Raw genomic sequence first — 20,243 nt, forward strand, 5'->3', positions numbered from 1 at the left:
TTCAATTTGGTAAAAATGATTTTTTCCTTGAATACTGTGTTGCCACTGTCATTTCATAATATGTATCTTAATTTTCCGTTTCTTGCACATTGTGTTTCACTTGTTCAAATAAATAAATATTTATATTTTTTTTTGTTATTGTGTACACTAAACAATTTCAAAGATTTGATCAAGGCATAATACGAAAGTTAGATAACTTCAACTTTACTTATATTCGTTAAAGACTCATTTTCATTCATTTTCTCTTCGGTATCATTAACAGTCGGATATTACTGACTGACAACCGAATTAAAAGTGCATAAATTGTATAAAATAAAAGTCATAAAGTAAAGCTCAAGTTATCTATATCATTGTAATTTCAGCCTAACGCTCGATTTTAAATACGTATAAATAATTTATCTACACGACGTAATCGTAGTGTATCGGTGAAAATTTGGCTGTATTTCTTAAAGGTGGAAAAAACAACATTACATCCTTTTTGGTCATATAAACTATGGTTGCAAAACTAATTTGCTGGGATTAACAATTATCCCCAATTCCATCTCAAACCAAAGAGAGACATCCTACCAAGCAAAGTAGTATCAGGCTAGAATAATATGGGCCATTTGTGTTTTTTTTATTAAAATAAAGAAACGAAAGAAAGCAAACAAACGAAATTGTATGAGATATAGGCATACATATAAGCTTCCCAACCAGTTGCAAAATCCAAAAGTCGATAGAAATAAAGTTAAAGCTATCTCCACATTATATACAGTCTGTTCACAGTTATTTTACCTCTATTTTAAAAAAAAAAAATTAAATTAACTATTTGGAAGTATAAATAATTAAAAAAATAAATTAATAAAACTAGAGGTAAAATAACTGTGTTTTTTTTAATGATTTATTTGGCAGTATAAATAATAAAAAAAAAAAACTAGAGGTAAAATAACTGTGAACAGGCTGTATTGAATAATTAACTAAATACAAAGCTAAATAATTAATTTTTACCTCCATTTCATTATCGTTGCAGTGAAATTTTATGAACATCGTTATAAATTGAATAAATAACACAGTAAAAACATTTTCAATATTTTATTTGTACAAACATAAACAGAGTACATTTTTTCAACAATTAAACAATTTTATTAAACTTAATTATAAATATAAAAATCAAAGTATTTCTTTAAACATTGAAAAATTTGGCCAAGAAAATGTATATCTAAAATGTTATTAAAACCGTGATGTGTGGGAATAAACTTTATACATTGTAGAGTTGTAAATAAATAATTAAACTATAGGAAAAACCTATATCTAGTCATTTTAAAACGAAAATATAAGTCTAAATCAAGCTATGACACGTATGTTTTGTGGGTTTAAAATATTTAAATAATCATATTACCTAGATACATAACGAATATATTATGATTTATAATATTTGAAGGCTTCCAAACAAAATCATTAATAGATAATTTGGTATTGAATACATCTAATACATATTTAATGAAAACGTCTATGTAACAAGCTATAATATTATATATTTATTATTATATTTAGAAGAGAATACTGATAACAGAGGTGATTTTTTAAACTGTAATGGTTAAAAAAGGAATGGTAAAAAAATCACACAAAAATCTGATTTGGATGGTAAAACTTAATCTGTCTAATTAAACTAATAATTCTCAAAGTTAAAGAAGCTACATTCGCTGGGTTAAAGGCAAAAAAAATATGTCGGAATGGTCTTAAAAATGGGAAACGCTATACTAGACGAAAATTTTGTTTACATTCGTGATTAAGTTTATATAATTTATTATTATTCGCATATAGACGGTGGCACAAAATTAATCAAACTATCGGAAGATGTTATAATTTTTGCAAATGGCGTCTTTACGTCAATCATACTTGTCATTTTTGAACTAGAAAGCTGCAATCTGCAAACAAATTGATAAAACGGGTGCAAATGTGTATCAACAATAGCGGCAACCACTTTACCGATATCATGTCGTGTATAGTATTGGTCCAAATGAAGATTTCCGACACTCAAAATATTTTTTTGTTAGTTATTCAAAAACAAAATTGGATGTTTAATTTTATGCCATCTTAAATTTATTTGTATACTTCAGCTGTCTAGTTCACAAATGTCAAATATGATTGACGTACAAGGTAATTAACAAAAAAAATAGCATCTTGCCATAGGATGATTTATTTTGCGCGCCACCCTGTATAATAAATGTGGAGGTCCTCACCAAAAAGATTCATTTCCAAAAAAAAAAAAAAATTAAATGCAATTTGTTCTGTTTACTGTATTCTATCGAAATCTTAATTAAAGTTGCGACAAAACGTGACCAATCCTGTGTGAAACCAATATGAAATCATTAAATCGCACCAAAACGTAACAATTTTATAAGCTAGAATTCCGGATTACTTAAAATCATTTATAATCGAATGTAACGTTTTGGTGAGGACATCCGCAAATGCTACCTATGAGAAATCAGATAGGTCATAAATAATAAAAATTACATCTAGTAATCCAATCAAGAGAAAACTTCAGATTGTCAGATTGTCTTCAAATTGTTATAAAGTTTTTATTTTATTTATTGTAACTGCAGACAGTTGGTAGAATTCCATGTTATTTTTTTTGGGTAATATATCCAAAATTGAGCAAGGTGATTCAATTCTACTTTTATTAACATTTATTATGGGACGTTTCGTCTTGTTGATTTATTATACTGAAAGGAATGGTTAAAAATGACACGAAAATCGGATTTGGATGGTAAAACTTATTCTGTGTAATTAAACTAATTATTGTGGCTATTAATAGGGGCCGTGCCACCTACATTTTCTGGGTTTGAGCTAGAATGTTTGATAATGTCTTAATAAGACGAAACGCGTCACATATTATCATATATATCGTAGTAATACAGGAGAAAGTGACCAAGTGCATTTTTTTTACTAAAACGTGATCATTGATTATTTGATATCTTAATATTGCCCTGAAAAAAATCCCAAAGGATTTTAAAGTAGGAAGTATAATATATTGACTTATTAAAAATAACTAACTGCATTAATGTTTATTTTCTTGCCAAGCGAAAGTGACTTAACTGGCCCTTTTGAACATTTTACGTTTTGTTAGTTACTTTCTCCTGTACGACAACGATATATATGTTAATAAAAGTGGAATTAAATCCGATAACCTTGTTTAATTTTGGATATATTACCCAAAAAATTCAATGTTTTCTGTTTGCTGAAGATATGATCTCAGTGTCCGGATTTGTATCCATACGTCTTGCCGCCGTGGTGTCCACCCTTCTTCGCGTAGTCGGAGTGGTGCGCGTGATGCTTGTCGTACCCCTGTTCGCTCTTGTGCGCCTTGTGGTCTTGGTCCGAATGGCCCTTCTCGTGGTGGCCCTTCTTGCCCGAGTGCTGCTGGTGCTTGCCGCTGTCGTGGTGGGCCCCTTTGTGGCTGCCGCCCTCCTTGGCGCCGTGCTTGGCGTGGAAGTCCCCGTAGCGGGCGTGGGATCCGCTCTTGTGGTAGTCGTCGTAGAACTTGTGCTCCTTGTGGTATTCGTCCTTGTGGTATTTGTTGTGATAGCCTGGAAATATCGATCAGAAAAAAATCTTTAAAACCACATTTCTAGAATGGCCAAAGTCCTAACACACACATAACTACAATCGGTTTTTAAAAACAAATAATTAGGTAATTGCCCTCCAATCCAATATTGCGTTTGGGATATTGGATTTGACATTCCTTACATATGAAAAAAAATTAAAATGTAATTTTTGTATTTATCATTACCATACGCAAAATTTATTGACTTTTTATTGCACCTCTTGATCATGCATTGATATATGTATCTTTGAAACGATATGAAAGCATTCCATTTTGTATGTCAGCCCGCAATATTCATGACCAGAAATTGGGTAAGTTCAGAAAAATACAAAAATATGACGGATCCGTTATTCGGTTCCTCATATCTTGTAATGAAATAAAAAAAGTTTTAGAAAAAAATTCCAATTACATACTTTCCCCTAAAAAAATCATTTTTTGTTCTTTACTTATTCGATTCATATGTCCAAACCAACTCGACACACCTTTCTTAATTTTATCGATAAAGCTTAATCTCAGCATTTCATTCTTTGCTCATATCACCATTCGAAAGTCAAGCATACACCGTTTAACCGCACATTCGTCTGAGAGATCGCATTTCGACTGTGTTCAGTCTAATTTCATTAACTTTTCCCAACTTCATGCTTCACTTTCATATATTAGGGTTGTTACCAGGACTCGGTTGTGTACAGCTAGTTTAGCTTTCGCTGATCGGTTTTTATTTGGTTGCAGTGCACCATTCACTCATTCGATATAAAATTTCTTAGATAAAAAAATCATGTATCGATTTGAAAGTGAGCTGGAAATATGATATCAAAAAATTATAAATATAGGACAGGGAGGTTCGTACGTTCCTTTAAAAATCAGTAAACTCCCAAAATACTTAATTTTTACCTTTAGTATTGTGTCCCTTCTTGTGGCCCTTTTCCTCTTCGAACTTGCCGCCCTTCTTCCCATGGGCTGCTTCATGGTGCTCTCCATGGTGGTTGGCCGAATCGTGATCGTTGTGCTTCTTACCACCATGCTCGTCGTAGTGCTTCGAGTGCTTTTCGTGGCCGTCGGAGCCTTTGTTACCACGCTCTTTATGGTGCACCGATTTATACCCCTTGTCAGCCTGCATAAAAGAGGAAAAATCACGAATTAAAAGAAGCTGATTTGATATACAAATATGTATGGATATAACTAACTAAATAACCATCACTCCACTTCCCCGTAAGTGTAGGCAGTGATCGCCAGACCAATCTCTTCCAGATTCATGCATTTCCTCATACATACCCGCCGATTATTCCGACTCCTGACCTGACCACGCCCAAGTATTTTCAATACTCGATCATGTCTTCCTCTATAGTAATTGTTTTTATGATTTATTTATTTTGTTTTTTGTTTGTATATAATTTTATATATGTCCGCCTCCGTAGTGTAATGGTCAGCACGCTCGGCTACCGTTCTGGAGGTCCCGGGTTCGATTCTCAGGGGGGGTCAAATAAATAAGTGAATTTTTCACTCTAATATTTATTCATTACTACCCTGGACTGGTACCTGAAGCGGAGGGCTGATAACCTTTCATTCGTGTCGACGATCAAGATAACACTGTGTTTATATAATGCAGTGCCCTATGCACCATTGGGGTGCGGATAAGGATTTATTATTATTATTATTATAAAATTGCATTGCTATGTATGTATGTACTAGTATACCGTATATAATCTGTAAATATAAACGTAGAGTACCGTTATACATACTTTTTCTTACTCTTATCCGCACCCAATGGTGCATAGGGCACTGCATCGTACATAAACAGTGTTGATCGTTAACACATGAAGGAAAGGTGATTAGCCTTGTACTTCAGTTACCAGTCCGGGGTAGTAATTAAAGTTTCGGATTAAAAAACCCCCTTATTTATTTTGACCCCTGGGAATCGAACTCGGCCCCAAAATGGTAGCCAAACGCACTACGTAGGTGGACAAATACTATAATTCAACTAAAAGTTTTTATATACAGCTTTATAAACTACACAAATATTTTTTAGTGTATTTAAAATTACTAGAATTTTTTTTCAAACTGAGTTTTTCGTTGTTTTTAAATGTTTATAAAAATAATAGTAATAAAAAATTAACGAGAGTCAAAACAATATTTCGGTATTTTTATTTGAGAATCTACTATTAATTACAAATCTATTTAAAATAAATAAATATATGAATCGTTTATTTGCTGTGGAATTTCATAAGCCATTCGTTATAAAATTTTAAGGTAACAATTGCTACTATTACTCGCTGGAAAATTAATCGCGGAAGTAAAAGATTAATGCCAATAATGCGTATTGGAAAATGGATCAACATCAATTGGTACAGGATGAGGAACGATGGTAGAAAATTAAGTTAAATTATTGCAACGATGCACAATACTCATGTGTTCCTGTTATGCAAATCATTTAAGTGAGCTTCAGCCTTATATTACTACTACTGCTACTACCATCATGCCGTTTCCATTCAGAGGTAGGCAGAGAGAAATGAACGCCACAATATTATATCCTGACAGACTCCTAGCTTCCTTCATATCCTTTACATTCATCTAGTCATACATGCTCTCTGATTACGTAGATTTTTGACAGTACCAGATTTTAGGTTCTGATTGATCTGGTCGAGTCTATTAGGAAATAATGAATCAGTGTAATAGGTTTCATTGGGATATCGCAAATCGGGTAATTAACTTTGAATGCAACAATTGCTCAATGAAACGATTGAACCGCGCGTGAAATATTTTGAGGTATTGTAACATGGTAAAATATGGAGGGGCTTAGCAGGAAGCTTTCTTGAGCTACCGGAAATATTTATAAAGCCATTGCCTTCGCACTATTTATTTCCGATGCAAGTGTTTGTCGAGCCGCATTGTGTATTAATTTATATTATGTAGGATAAAACTTTGAAAGCTGTCCCGCCGCATTCCCAGATCTGATACAGAATGCATCTAGGCTTCCGACAGACCTTCTCTCGTAAAACAATTTTTTGTTTGTTTTGTTTTAAGAACTCAATTGCGAAATTTATAGAAAATGTGAAACAAAACTGTATCCCGATTTTACTGTAAATTAACATTAAAGAGCTTTCGATATCCTTGTCACTTTGTTTTCACAAAATTTTTGTAAAACCACAAAATTTTCTAGAAGTGCCCCGGTATAGGTAGTGAAAGGGATTAGCTAATTCAGTTAGTCAGCTTGATCCAATTCCGACCTGACGTTGGCCGGTACACAGACGCCTCCACAACCCCGACTTGCACAGCAGACAGACATGGAATATTAAAAACTGTCTCACCACATTACTAGATCTGATACAGAAGCATCTAGGCTTCCTGACAGACCTTCTCTTGCAAAAGAATTTAAAAAAATAAGTTGCGAAATTTATTGAAAATGTTAAACAAAACAAACAGACACGGAACAGTGCAAAGACATTAGGATAGAACTATTTATGTACCGTATGTATGAAATTTGTTTTGTTACCTTGTGGCCGTGACCGTCCTTATGCGCTGTGTGATGGTGGTGTCCCCCTCCCGCCGCGTGGTGGTGCCCGTGAGGCCCCTTGCCGCTGGCGGCCGGGGACTGGTCCACATAGCGCGCGAGGGGCGGAGCGCCCGCGTGCTGGCGCTGGTCCGCCACCCGCACGTACTGCGCCCCCTCGTGGAACAGGACGGCCGGCGGGGACCTCGTCTCCGAGACGAGGGGGTCTTCGTCCTCAGAGACCTCGTGGACTTCGTACTGGGTGGTGGTTCTCATCCCCCTGGAGTAGCTAGGAGCCGGATGGCTCTCTTCGAAAGCTAGGTCATCGTCGTAGCGATGATTTTTGTACCTGACTTCTTTGCGATAGTCCACGTTTCGAGCTTTTCGTGATTTGCTCTTTTTCGTAGATTCTACGTCGAGTTCCTCGGAAATGGTTTCATCGTATGGACCGTCTTCTCCTTCTTCTATCTGGATCTCTTCTGCGTTCCAGTCTTGTTCTTTCTCGTATTTGTTCTTCTTTTTTTCTTCGAATTCGCTTTCTCGCCTCGCGCGACCCTCTATGTCCCTTCTCTCCCTGCCGTAATATACTGGTCCACCATCCCCGTAGGTTGCGTCATCCGAGAATTCCGAGTATTGACTTTCGGTTTCGAAAAGCCCTAAGTCAGAATTTCCACGATCGTTGAACTCCGATTCCGCCGAGTATTTGGCAACGCCATGGCCCAGAAACGCGACGAGGAAAATCGTCAGTTGACACAAAACTTTCACTGTTACATTCATTTCACGACTGATCGATCACGGCTCATGCAAGAGTTAAGTTGAAACTGAATATATAATTCGCTTTTGTAAGTATTTATATCGTAAATCGCTCCAAATTACCACTTCTCCTCCACTCGTACTTGAAAAAACTATAGATTTCATAAATTTTACCTCGAGACAAAGGTGTTTATTTACTTCGCGAATGTTTCCCGGCTTATCAGCGAACTGCTGGAAATAAAAGGATTAAATAATCATTTAAGATCACCTCATCCGTCACCGATAAAGGATTGACACACATATCGTAACACACATCTCAATATTGAACAAATAAAATTGAGTGTGTGTTTTTAAATCCACACGAACGATATTTCCAAGAGACCGTTAAATACTAACGAGAACAAATATACTAATGGCAAACTACTGAAGACGACTAATTCGCAAGTCGTTAACTACCTACACGTATGTAGGTATGTTTTAACAATACAAAAATACTACCATAGCACATAGTATAGAGTATAGACTATAGACGTTCCTACGGTTGCTATGCTATGTAGCAAAATACGCGATAATTTAAAATACCTCATTCATATTCCGTTCAAACGGAATACGGAAACCTTTCCAGATGAATTCTATTCTTGGAGATTTGACATGAATATTTTACTAATATTATGCTCCGTTCACTAAAGTATGCAGGTATATTTGTAGATAATAAGTCTGTCTTCAATATAAGCTTAGCGCACGAGTAACTTACCATTAAGGCAACAAAGGTGAAATATTGATTTCAGCTTATTCAAATTATATAACATAAAATATATTAATTATTTGGAAATTTTTAAACATTCCAAAACTGTCTGTACCGATATGCATATCGAATGACGCAATAAGTGGAAGTAATTTGTATTTTTTTTTTACAATGTTTGATGGGTAAAAAACATATATTTTGAAATTTGATTAAAATATTGCCGAATCACGTTACTATTAAATAAGTGGAATTGAAAATAAAAATAGGTTGTGGTGAGCTGCAGTTCCATAATTTAATTCTTATTTTACCACAATAATGATCATCTGTATACAGTAAACGAAATTTAAAACAAAGCATTATTTCAAAACATTGTTAAATTATTTAGCCATCAAGAATTTTAGTTTTTCAATTATTGATAACTTAATTATTTAGTTTATCAATAATTTTTAAATAATTTTATAAAACGGTAAATATTTTACACACACAATAGGAAGTACAAATTGAAACATAAAGTATTTATTATATTTTATAATACCATTATACTGCATTTTGAGAAAAATGCAATAAATCAATCTAACTAAAAGAGTTTAATCAATTAAAAACAAGATTCATGAAATATTAAAAAAGATACCAATACCATCATTGTGCATTTTGAGAATAATGCAATAAATCAATCAAGCTGAAAAAGAGTTAATTAAAAACAAGATAAGTGAAATATTTAAAAAAAAAATAGTGGGATGTGGATATAGATTTAGAAATATATAAATATCTATAAAAGTAATATTATAAAAGTAATTCAAATAATAGATGAATACAGTTCACATAATTTCAAATTTAAATATAATGGACATATTTTTCATATACTCTAAAGTACATAATACTAAAATAATTACATGACGTGAAATTGCCATTACAAAAAAATACAAAAGATTAAAACAAAATAATAATAAAGTTAACAAAAATAATATATTGTGATATAATAATAATAATGGATAATTTTATATGGACGCAAAATTATGCAATTATCTGCATATACGCAATATATGAAAATACAGGTAAGTATATAGTTTTAAATTATTATGCTGAAATCCATTTCAATTACATTTTTATTAAGTACAGTTATCGCCATCGTATTGACGCCAAATAAAAAAATGTGAACGTAATTATAAACTAATATAAAAATAGAATGAAATAATAAAAATATCCAAAATGATTTTAAAAATAACCATAAAATAATAATTTTAAAATCTGAAAAACACGTAATTAAATTTTCTTAAATTGTCAATACACTTCGAGTCAACACTCGAGATAAAGCCGTAAATAGTGAATAACATAATGTTTGAAATACATATTTTATTTTTATCAATAAACCTACCGAATTCAAACAAACCATACGAAGAATTCAACAAAAGCACTACATTATTTCAATTAAATTAAGCAATTACTAAAACAAATGCGAAGCTCGATTGTGGTAATAAAATATTAGGATGGGTATTTATACTTCCAAAGTTAAATATTTAATGCTTCCTTAGTTATCTGATTAATGATAACGTACGTATTATACTTCTGTCTACATTATGTATGTAAATTTACAAATAATTGCGGTAGGCATTTAAAAAAAGAAATGTTATTTAATGAAATAATCCGAAATAAAAGCCAGGAAATGTCATTTTTGTATACGATTTATTTACTTATGATACGAATTATAGTTGTGTATGATACGAATTCTCTGCCTTTTCTAGAAATTATGCAAGCAAAACATATCCCAACCAGGGATTTCTATCATACATTCTACATATCGATGTGCGCCCGTAGTAAAAAAAATCATCCGTATGTTCAGCTTAAATGACAGTAAGGAACATCTAAAAAGATACCCCTTGATAAAAAATGCCATTATATACTTTAGTCAATACATAAACAGTTGCTTACTACAAAGTACGAAGTGCAAGCATATTTTTAGGTTGAATAAAAATGAAAAAAGTTATAAATTTATATTTTCTAACATTTTGAGTGTATTTAAATTATAAGCTGCAAAAAAAATTAAAATCATGTCTTCAGGCGTTTCCCGGCATGTAAAATAGGACCATACATTAAAATAAATGGCCCTGCTAAATAAAAGCTTTCCTTTATATTTAATTAGGTATGGTTACTCTTGACTTTACGATTAGATAAAGATACACTGTCTGATGCAGTGCTCTACGCACCATTATTGTTGTGGTCTTAAATACACACGATTCACTATTTTATTTCTGGGAGAAAACCACGTAAAACTCCTCATGAGTAGCCGGCCTATTGACTATTGTCAACAGGCCTTCCGATCCAATAGAAGATGGTTCAAGATTTTGTGTGTAAAGTTGGTTACTTCTGAAAATGCTACTGTCTTGAAATAAATTTACAATGTTTGTTTTCGTCAGCATCAGTTGAATCGTTGGTTAAATGCACTGAGTAAATATTATCAGTGATTACGGCGACAATGTCAAGAGTATAAAAGGTGAATATAGTAAGGTGCTACTGTTGGTCCTTATCGTCTGTCGTCAGGGCAGCGTTGGCGCATTGGCGGTATGCAATCTCTGCGCTTAGCGATACCATATGCATTGTACCTGCATATACGTACTACACGCTACACATGTACATACAACTGGGCGCTCTATACGCATCATAGCATGAACTACGAGTGTGCATCGCTGCTTACAGGATGAAATGCATGTCATTTACAATCCCTCAATGTCAGTTACTCAGCATAAATCAACTTCACTTTTGTAGTGCAATGTCATGTTGAACAAGAGTTTATATTGTAAAAAAATGTAATTTTTTTGTGTGTATATTATATTTCGCTCACTCCTTTCAACAACGTCATATATCAAAAATCATCAGTTTTCAGTTGTGCATATTTTCGGAATGTCCAGAAAATGTACTACATATATCCCAGCAAAAGCCGCATATTTTTAACTTAATATATACCCGCTACAGGGCAGAAAAGGAAAGGTATTGTTTAATTATTATTTTTTAAATAAACTAAATATTTTTCAAATGGAGAAAAAAATCAGGTTTTACCTAAAAAGATCTGTTGCACAGTAAAAAGTTCAATAAGTGGCTTGATATTTATTTTGTATACATTTTATTACATTTTTAAACTTTAAAAACGATCTCTTTAAAAATCAAGTTTTTTGATATATGACGTTGTTGAAAGGAGTGAGCGATATATTAAAATATGTATATTAAAATTTAAAAAAAAATGTAAACATAACCCCACCGACAATACACATAAGATAGCGGCTTAGCTGGTCTCTGCATTGAAAAATTATGAATGAGAATTTATAACTAACTAACTAACCATCACGCCGCTTCCCCGCAGGGGTAGGCAGAGAGAATAGAACGCCACACCACTCTGTCTTTGCAAACATTCTTCGCCTCTTCCACGTTCATGCATCTCCTCATACATACCCGCCGATTGTTACGACTCCTAACCTGACCACATTCAAGTATTTGGCATACCTGATCGAAAATTTATAAATAAAGGTATATTTGTAAGTAAGTATATGTCCGGCTCTGTGTGTGTTAAGCTACCGTACTGGAGATCCCGGGTTCGATTCCCAGGGAAAGTGAAAAAAATATTAGTGAATTTCCACTCCAATATTTATTTAATATTACCCTGGACTGATCCCTGAAGCGCTGTGATCACCTTGCCTTTATGTAAGTAACGATCGAGATAAATATGCGGCAATACGATGCAGTGACCTATGTACCATCAGGTGCGGGATAAGGGTGAGAAGAAGAATATAGGAGAGAGAGAGAGGAGATGGACTGGATACTAGGGCCGGATTTATATCACACAGTAAAAGAATCACTTTCTTTTCTTCATTTTGATCCCCTGGTAATCAAACCCAGCTACTGGCAAATGCGATTACGCTACACTACAGAATAAAAATTCCAATCATATATAGTTATAACTGTTAGATTAGGTATGCAACCCTATGTGCCCAATTCTGAAAAGAGAATTAGGCAAACTAGAAATAATAATGGTTGAATAATTCTGTCTTATTGTATTTACTGTTCTCCCTCTAATTTCTTTCCCGTGAAGCAGAAATATCATTGTTTCTAAACCACCTAACTTACGTAATTTGTATCTAACATCATGTAATATTTTTTTGGTCAGAATGTTAAAGATACTGCAAAGGAAGTGGATGAATATTTGTTTTTATTTTTAAGCAAAGGTAAATTTGATCTTTTCTACAATAACGTAGGTAAAAGGTTATAAATATTTTCACTGTAATCCGTGACTAGGTCACGACAATAAAGTTGATCTTCTTATTTCAACTCTGCTTGTCTCTGGCCTGTAACAGAATATCGACTACTGTAGGCTTTATGGGTTATGTTTTTTGTACCAGTCAATACTTGCAATGGGAATGTTATCCCACGCATATGAAAACATGTAAGAAAAATGAATGATGGATAGGAAAAATAAAAGGTAATTGTCAAAAATTGTGATTCCTTTATTACTTTTACATGTGTATACAAATGTCAATAAAAAGATTTATTGGAATATCTGCAACGAGGATTATAAACACTCCAGTAAGATCATGAATTATTCAGGTTTTCTGCTATTTTATTACTGTATAGTATGGAATAAAGGAAATCCAGATAAAACGCTCCATGTTTTATGTAAATATGATAGGAAATGTTTAACATTCATTACAAAATTTTCAATAAAACAGATGAGTTTGGTCAAGAGTTAATGTTTCCCCTAATAAATATTAAAAATACCATTTATTGTTCTTGCGGTTAACCCTTGAATATATTTACAAAATACCTTAACTAGTCAAAGAAAACCACAAATAGCATAGGAATAATATAAACAGAAAAAATAAATTCAATATTGTCTGCATATTTATACAATTTTATTTCTAAAAATTAAACGATTTATTCAAGACTACAACTTATCGCAAACCAACTAAATTGATGTTCTCGGATATTATATTATGTATGCATTTTTCAAACACTTGAACCTTATGTCTATTTCTAAGTAAGTACATATGTAATGAATGATTGAAATATACATAGTATTGAATGCACTGGTTTGCAAATCAATTCCTGTTTAATATGTTGTAGAAGCATTTATAATTCGTTGTGTTAAATGATGTACAACATATTTTTGTGATTAAGGTTTATTATCGCTAAGTATACAATAATTATTTGGCTTTATTATCACAATATTAATAATTAACCACTACACAATGCATTAGCATAAATATAATAGTATGTTACAATATAACATATCATTAATAAATATTATGGTGTTTTTCAAAATCTTTATAAAATGTATTTATATATTGCTATGCGTTTCTTATAAAAAATATAAATATATGGAAACAAAGAAAAATTGTATGTAAATAATATAAATAAATAAACTAACATTTAAAATTGATATAACATTGATATTTGAACATTCAAAGTTTAAGTGTAGTAGTAAGCATGTTTGACTATTGTGCATGAGGTTCCGGGTTTGATTCACGAGATGATGATCACGTTTCCACTGTATCTATTCTTTTAAGTGCCCCAAGCACCATTATGTGCAATTTGAGGGTTAGAAGAAGAAAGAAGATTGTTGAAATCCTTTTAGATAACAATATTCTTCACATTTTTGGCAAATAATTTAATTTCTCATCACAAATCTTCTACACTGTATAAAGTGACCACTTAAACCAGTAACAGGTCCTAAGTTTTATAGCTGTCCAGATTTCCATTATCTCCATCTCAACATCTTTGTTGAGATATCAATAAAAGCCTTGATAACAATCCCTTCATGATGACAAATCCATCCGAATATAGTTTGTTTATAAAATGATTTAAACACAATCATACATTTTATTAATTTTTCAATATGGAAATTAGAACTAAAAGGTAACCCAAAACTGTAATAAATGTCTTCATTTTTTAGCTGTCTTCAAATGAAAAATTTATAATTCTACTAACCTTAAGTTTTAATGTGTAATAAAATACATATATGGTTCATATTCAAAGGTAAACTAATTGAAAAAAATCATACGCGATGTAATATGTAACTATATTCACAAACCTTATGGTTTAAGAACCGTAGTCTTTATTATTTTATATACAGAATATATAAATGAATTTATTTACAGTGTTGTTAATAGTTATTTCTAAGATATTATAATTATTTATAACTAGGAACCTATCACTCAACATTATTTTTATCAGCTTAGCTTATTAGCAGAAAAATATAATCTCTTTTTAATTATTGTTTTGAATTTTAGTGTTTTCAAAATTTACATTATGATAAAATGGCATACAACGATGCGAGTTAGTCTATCAACAAAGGACATTATAAATACTTTTGGAATGTGCTTACTAAATATACACACGTGCAAATTTGAAGTAAGCCCTACAAGGCGTCGACAAAATGTTGGATCAACCAAGGGGTGACCGGGTCTCCGTTAGTGTTATAGTCGCCGTTCTTCAAATGCTTTGACCGTTTTGAATTATTTCGACATTTTATTTTTCTGCACAATTTCAACATGTTTCCTAAACGGATTGCATAAAAGCATCGTCCTCGTTTCAAGTTGATGCGATGGAGATCTGATTTATTACACCTTAGGAGAGATTCGTGGGTATCCATCGTTACTGAACTGTTTAAATTAACAGTATTTACAATATATTTCTCTTCGTTCTGATAAGAAGGTGTGATTCCCTGATACGTTGATTTATTGCATTTTTGCGCGAGCCTATTTTCAGTTGCATTTACAAAACTGTCATTGTCATCCTTCAAGATTGTCGGCTTAGAATTGGTTTGTTGACTCGCATCCGCTTTCGAGTTTGAGTATTGAGGAGGTGTGTCTGAATGTTGGGGTTCTTTATTGTTGTTATGTTTCTGGGTTTGAAATGTATTCAGGTGATTGTGACCAGAATGATGAATATGAGGTTTAACAATATGTTCGTTGATATTCCTCGGAACAGCAGCTTGATCGAAAATGGAGTGATCCAGGCAGGTTCTTCCGCGCTGTAAAAAGAAAGAAACTGTTAAAAAAAAAACATGATTATATGAAACATTTATGAAATATTTGAATATATCAATAAAGGAAACTTGTATGGTTTTTAATGAAATTGAAGAAAAACACCACTGTCGGTATTTTATAAAAATGCTTTTAATAAGGAGATACAAAACTCTTTTCTAATAATGTGTTTTTTAAAATTAATTTCATAATAAGAATCAGTGAAATTGCCTTAACTGATAAAAAGTACAAGACAAAGCTAAAAAAATGTGGAAATTCAAGAAAAGTACTAATTTAAAAAATGCAAAGGTACATTGGCAGAAAATATTTTGGTTATAATTACCAATAGTCAAGCAGAAAAAATTAGTTAGTCTGTGTATGAAAAAATACCAATAACAATAAAAAAAGGCTACTGAAGACTGCAAAATGTGATTTTGTTTAATACTCATACTGCCATCTAGGTTTGAATACTCATAGTTTTGTCATCTCAGTGAGTTTACATAAAAATATCATAGATGGCGCACATCAAAATTAATAAATATTTTTAGCATCCTACATTTATAATGTTGGAATCAAACATATATATTTAATTTATTTCTGCTTTTTAATATGAAAATAACCAGACCTAGGAAAGGAAGAAAGGAAGTCAAAAGAGTGTGGAAAAAAGAGTTACACATAGAAATAATATTGTACCATGTTTGGCTGACTGTCTCCTTGTGATAGTGGCTGAGGCGAGTAGTAGTTAGCACGGCTACTGAGCTCTTGTCGAAGTTTCCATTGGTGAAGGTAAACATCTCTGGCATAGTGAATTGCTCCACCCCACCTTTTGCCAACGTGCCACCTATGAAGAAAATACGGCATTTAGAATTAGCTCTTACAGTAAAGACAATTTTTTAAAGTGGAGTAAAAGCTTATTAATTGCAAAATAATGGAATAATAAAATAAATAGTATTCTAAATTACCAAATTAAATAAAACTTACTAATTTTCATTTATAAAAAGATGAGCGGCAATATTTTCAAAGCATTTATTGTTTTTTGTTAATAAACTAACAAAAGTAGTAAATGAATTCGGAATTTTTAATCTATTAAACAAAATGAAAAGATTTAAGTTCTCTATCACTTTTCTGTTGATATTTTAAAGATTTATTGTTCGTTTTTATTTGAAGGGTGATATAATTTATTATTTTGTAATATTATTTGGAATTTCTGGTGATACTTTTGTGATCATAAAAAAAGTTTTGTATAAATTTTTTTTTTCAGAAAAATATATTTTTTCGAATAATGTTGAATGTTGAAACTAAAAACTTTTTACAGTATTCATGTATTCATAACATTATTTATATCATATTCCATATTCATTATTTATATTACATCACGTTATTAATTTAAAATGCGTGATTTGATTAGTTCAGAACCTAATTTAGCTGATATTTTTAAAAATTTTTTAGATATATAATAATCATTAAGATATTGATAAAATAATTGAACGCAGACGACGAATAAAATTTTGCATTATTTTTTCAGTTTGTTACAGAGCCTTGTTTGAAATAGATTAGGATTTTTCAATTTTTAGATGGAATAAACAATACATATCTGTACAATTAAATTGGTTCAATTTACCTTGTTATTAGCTGAAGAATTCTAGATCTTTGCCCAATAGATCTTAATAAGAGACAAGCACCCCTCAATGAAATTATGTCACCTTTGTCTTGAGTGGATTTCTTCTCGCTGATACCTAATGCTATTAGATACATCTTCAGTGCACCCATACGAAAAGCTGAAAGCAATGAATTGTTTTAAAACAACATCACATAACGTCTAGAGTTAAAACAGAAACCCAAATAGTTAAATCTTTTATTGTAAATAGATTCATGCAAACCAGAAAAAACAAAGTCAAATTAAGAAAGATGTGTATAATATAATTTTATTTTAATTTGTATTATAGTATTCATAACACCCTCATATCTACTGAACTTACGTACAGTACTAATACAGATAAATTGTTGATTTATCAAGTATAACCTATGATACGATATATTGTTATCCCGTACACTGTTTCTGCCTTCATAGACAATATTTTAGCACCATTGGATCGAAATCGCTATATTTTTTTATGCGGAACAATCTAGCATCTTTATTCAAATATTGATATATTATTTGTACAGTACGTAGTAATTATTTTTAACAATTAAAGTACTACTCATTGTGATTTATTAAAAAAAATACTCCTTTTTGTAAATTTCAAATCAATCTCATATTTTTAATTTTATAATAATTAATGATGTATTGCATTGTATTAAAATACATAAAATATATTTTGTCATTATCTTACAACTATTTAGTTTGTAAACGCCTTTCTTATTCTTATGACGGCAATATATGGATATATATAATGGACACCTGAGATTGTGTTTATGATGTCTTCTTTTATGGTGTTAGTAATACAACTTATGGTCTTGAAAATAAAATGTAAATAATTTTAGTCTATGAAAGAATAGAAGATGTAATGGAAAACTATAATTGTATGAGAATGTGTTGTGAAAATGAAATAAATTAGTAAAAAGTTATAATTTTATGATATTTACCATTATTTTCCAACCATTGTGCAAATCTCACATAATGTTCCCATTTATTTGGTTCCAAAGAGATCACTTTCTTCAATAGTGGGCCTTTCATTGTCTCCGACTTCATGTTCACTAATTCCAGGTATGCTAGTACAAACTTTGGGTCCAAGGTAACACATCTCTCAAGCATGTGAAGTGATTCTGCAGTTCGGTTGTCACTTCTGAAAATTAAATCAATTTGCAATTATACTAAAATCAGTAGACACATGAAATAAAGTGTTACCCTTTCAGTTACATTGGTTAGTATTTCCAACTCCTAAATATGGTGTTTTCATTGTAGTTTCAAACATTTCTTCTGCCGGATATTTCTACTTTCTCTGTGGTATCTTTATAAATTACCTGTACAATTTTCCAAGATTGTAGTGAGCGTTGACATGATCGCGTGAATACTTTATGGCCGCCAAGAAATGACGTTCTGCTTGAGAAGTTTCAGCGATCAATGTTCCGAGGTTGTTATGTGCACTCGCGTAACTCGGCCAAAGCCTGGAAAGTAAAACAGAAGGCATTTAAAATCTTACAAGCACTTGCGATATCAATACTTTTGTAATGTCTGTCTAGATATATGCAGGATTCCTACATATTTCCAGGGTTCAAACCACTTCAAGACAACTTATGCCAAGCTTCCATTTTAATTCACAGATGTCACTGTATGTAGAAACATAATAATTAGAGCCATGCAGCTACTGTTGCCTAGTTGGGTAGACGTTCTAATGGAGAATGAGTGTTGCGGGTTCGATTCCCACCAATTGCAAAATTAATTCCAAAAAAACATATTTTCAATTGGTGTTTGTGATGTATTTTTCACATCTACCTTCCCTATCGTTACTATCCTACCTGCAGACAAACATCTAAAAATTGAGGCTTCTTGGGTTATGCATTGAAAATAACTGAATTTAAGAAATTATCACTCAATTACATATTTAATATTACCCCGGACTAGAACCTGAATGAAGCACTGGATTGATCACATTGCCTTCATATAAAAATTGATTATGTAAAAATTATGTCACTATGCACCATCGGGTCCAGATAACGGTCAGAAGATGAACCTAATAAGTAATGTTGAATATCCAAATAGATAGAGTAATAAAAAGTCATAAAGATGTAAAAACTTGGATTCAAAGAAAACATCAAAATTTATTGGAAAAATTATATTTATCAGAATTTTCCAAATCTAATACAGTTCTCAAATACTTTGTTTTTTGAGTGCTTATTTAAGTCTTACCCTAAGTTGAATTGTGGAATAAACTTAGTGTATTGGACAGTGCTACCCTTCCTATATTCTAGAACAAAGGAGCATGTGCACACACATTATACAGGTATGCATATATTTTACCTCAGGGCTTCATTGTAATGTGTTATAGCGACTTCTGGTTGGTTGGAATCTCGCAGAAAGTTGGCAAAGTTGTAATGCATTTTGGCGTTATGTGGAAGTGCTGCCATTCCAGATCTGTAACCATGAAATCCAACGTAAGCATAATTATTAATATTGTTATCGAGATGAAAAATGAAACAACAAATTACAGAAAACTATATTATAATAAAAAATATTGTTTTGTATAGCTTGTAATATCTACATTATAAAGTATAAAAGGTTTAATGACGGATGAAAAAATTATATAATATGTATAAATCATAATAGTATTTTATGATTTTTATATGATTACCTACCATAGAACGGGGCTACTTGAACTTTGCTTGTACAATTTGTAAAGCCCAGTACAAAAAAATTTAAATCTGTATTTGGTCTGCAATAATGAACGTATAGACATGATTCATTGTTTTCCTGACAGGTGACACTTATTGTCACCATACTTACCACGATCAATACCAAGATCTACATACTTTTTTTGTACTGGGCTCAAGTAACACATCAAAGTTCAAGTAGCCCTGTTCTACGGTATATGGATGGTTGAGAATAAAATTGGTAAAAATCCAAATTTATTGAACGTCAAGTTATTAAGTTAAGTAACACGAAGAACGTTTACATATCAGATTTACACATTGGTGACAGTGAAGTTTGTTATAGAAAAGTTA

At 31.9% G+C, this 20,243-nt stretch overlaps 2 protein-coding genes across 4 annotated transcripts in view; both read right to left on the reverse strand.

The window, feature by feature from the left end:
* Nucleotides 1–1,048: 1,048 nt before the first annotated feature.
* Nucleotides 1,049–10,026, reverse strand: LOC148303424 (uncharacterized). Of its 3 annotated transcripts, none has more exons than XM_088269972.1 (4): nt 9,947–10,026; nt 7,077–8,054; nt 4,478–4,697; nt 1,049–3,569 (listed from the first exon to the last, which is right to left on the reverse strand). In XM_088269972.1, exons 2-4 carry the CDS (start codon nt 7,848–7,850, stop codon nt 3,235–3,237), a joined length of 1,329 nt encoding a protein of 442 aa, XP_088126098.1. In that variant the 5' UTR covers nt 7,851–8,054; nt 9,947–10,026; the 3' UTR covers nt 1,049–3,234. The 3 variants fall into 3 exon arrangements, with proteins under 3 accessions (XP_088126098.1, XP_088126097.1, XP_088126096.1); XM_088269971.1 differs by having other exon boundaries at nt 7,077–8,057; XM_088269970.1 differs by lacking the exon at nt 9,947–10,026 and having other exon boundaries at nt 7,077–8,235.
* Nucleotides 10,027–14,839: 4,813 nt separating this feature from the next.
* The window catches only part of LOC148303425 (protein O-mannosyl-transferase TMTC1-like), a 349,351-nt gene continuing 343,947 nt past the window's right edge, over nt 14,840–20,243 (reverse strand). The window contains exons 9-14 of the mRNA XM_088269968.1: nt 19,543–19,656; nt 18,546–18,689; nt 18,168–18,367; nt 17,203–17,359; nt 16,275–16,422; nt 14,840–15,589 (exon numbers count right to left, since the gene is read on the reverse strand). Coding sequence (XP_088126094.1) covers nt 14,975–15,589; nt 16,275–16,422; nt 17,203–17,359; nt 18,168–18,367; nt 18,546–18,689; nt 19,543–19,656 — 1,378 coding nt within the window. The 3' untranslated portion in view covers nt 14,840–14,974. The remainder of the gene's footprint in view (nt 15,590–16,274; nt 16,423–17,202; nt 17,360–18,167; nt 18,368–18,545; nt 18,690–19,542; nt 19,657–20,243) is intronic.

The sequence above is a fragment of the Brachycentrus maculatus genome, unplaced genomic scaffold, assembly GCF_059751285.1.
Source record: "Brachycentrus maculatus isolate JH-2025_06_01 unplaced genomic scaffold, ASM5975128v1 h1tg000369l, whole genome shotgun sequence".
Taxonomy (NCBI): domain Eukaryota; kingdom Metazoa; phylum Arthropoda; class Insecta; order Trichoptera; family Brachycentridae; genus Brachycentrus; species Brachycentrus maculatus.

Bases quoted from the DNA above. Each gene is read 5' to 3' on its own strand.
- LOC148303424 (XM_088269972.1), bottom strand. From the start codon at position 7,850: ATGAATGTAACAGTGAAAGTTTTGTGTCAACTGACGATTTTCCTCGTC. The intron at 4,698-7,076 runs GTAACAAAACAA...TCTTTTATGCAG, and splicing joins AGGACGGTCACGGCCACAAG to GCTGACAAGGGGTATAAATC. The intron at 3,570-4,477 runs GTAAAAATTAAG...CGATATTTCCAG, and splicing joins GAAGGGACACAATACTAAAG to GCTATCACAACAAATACCAC.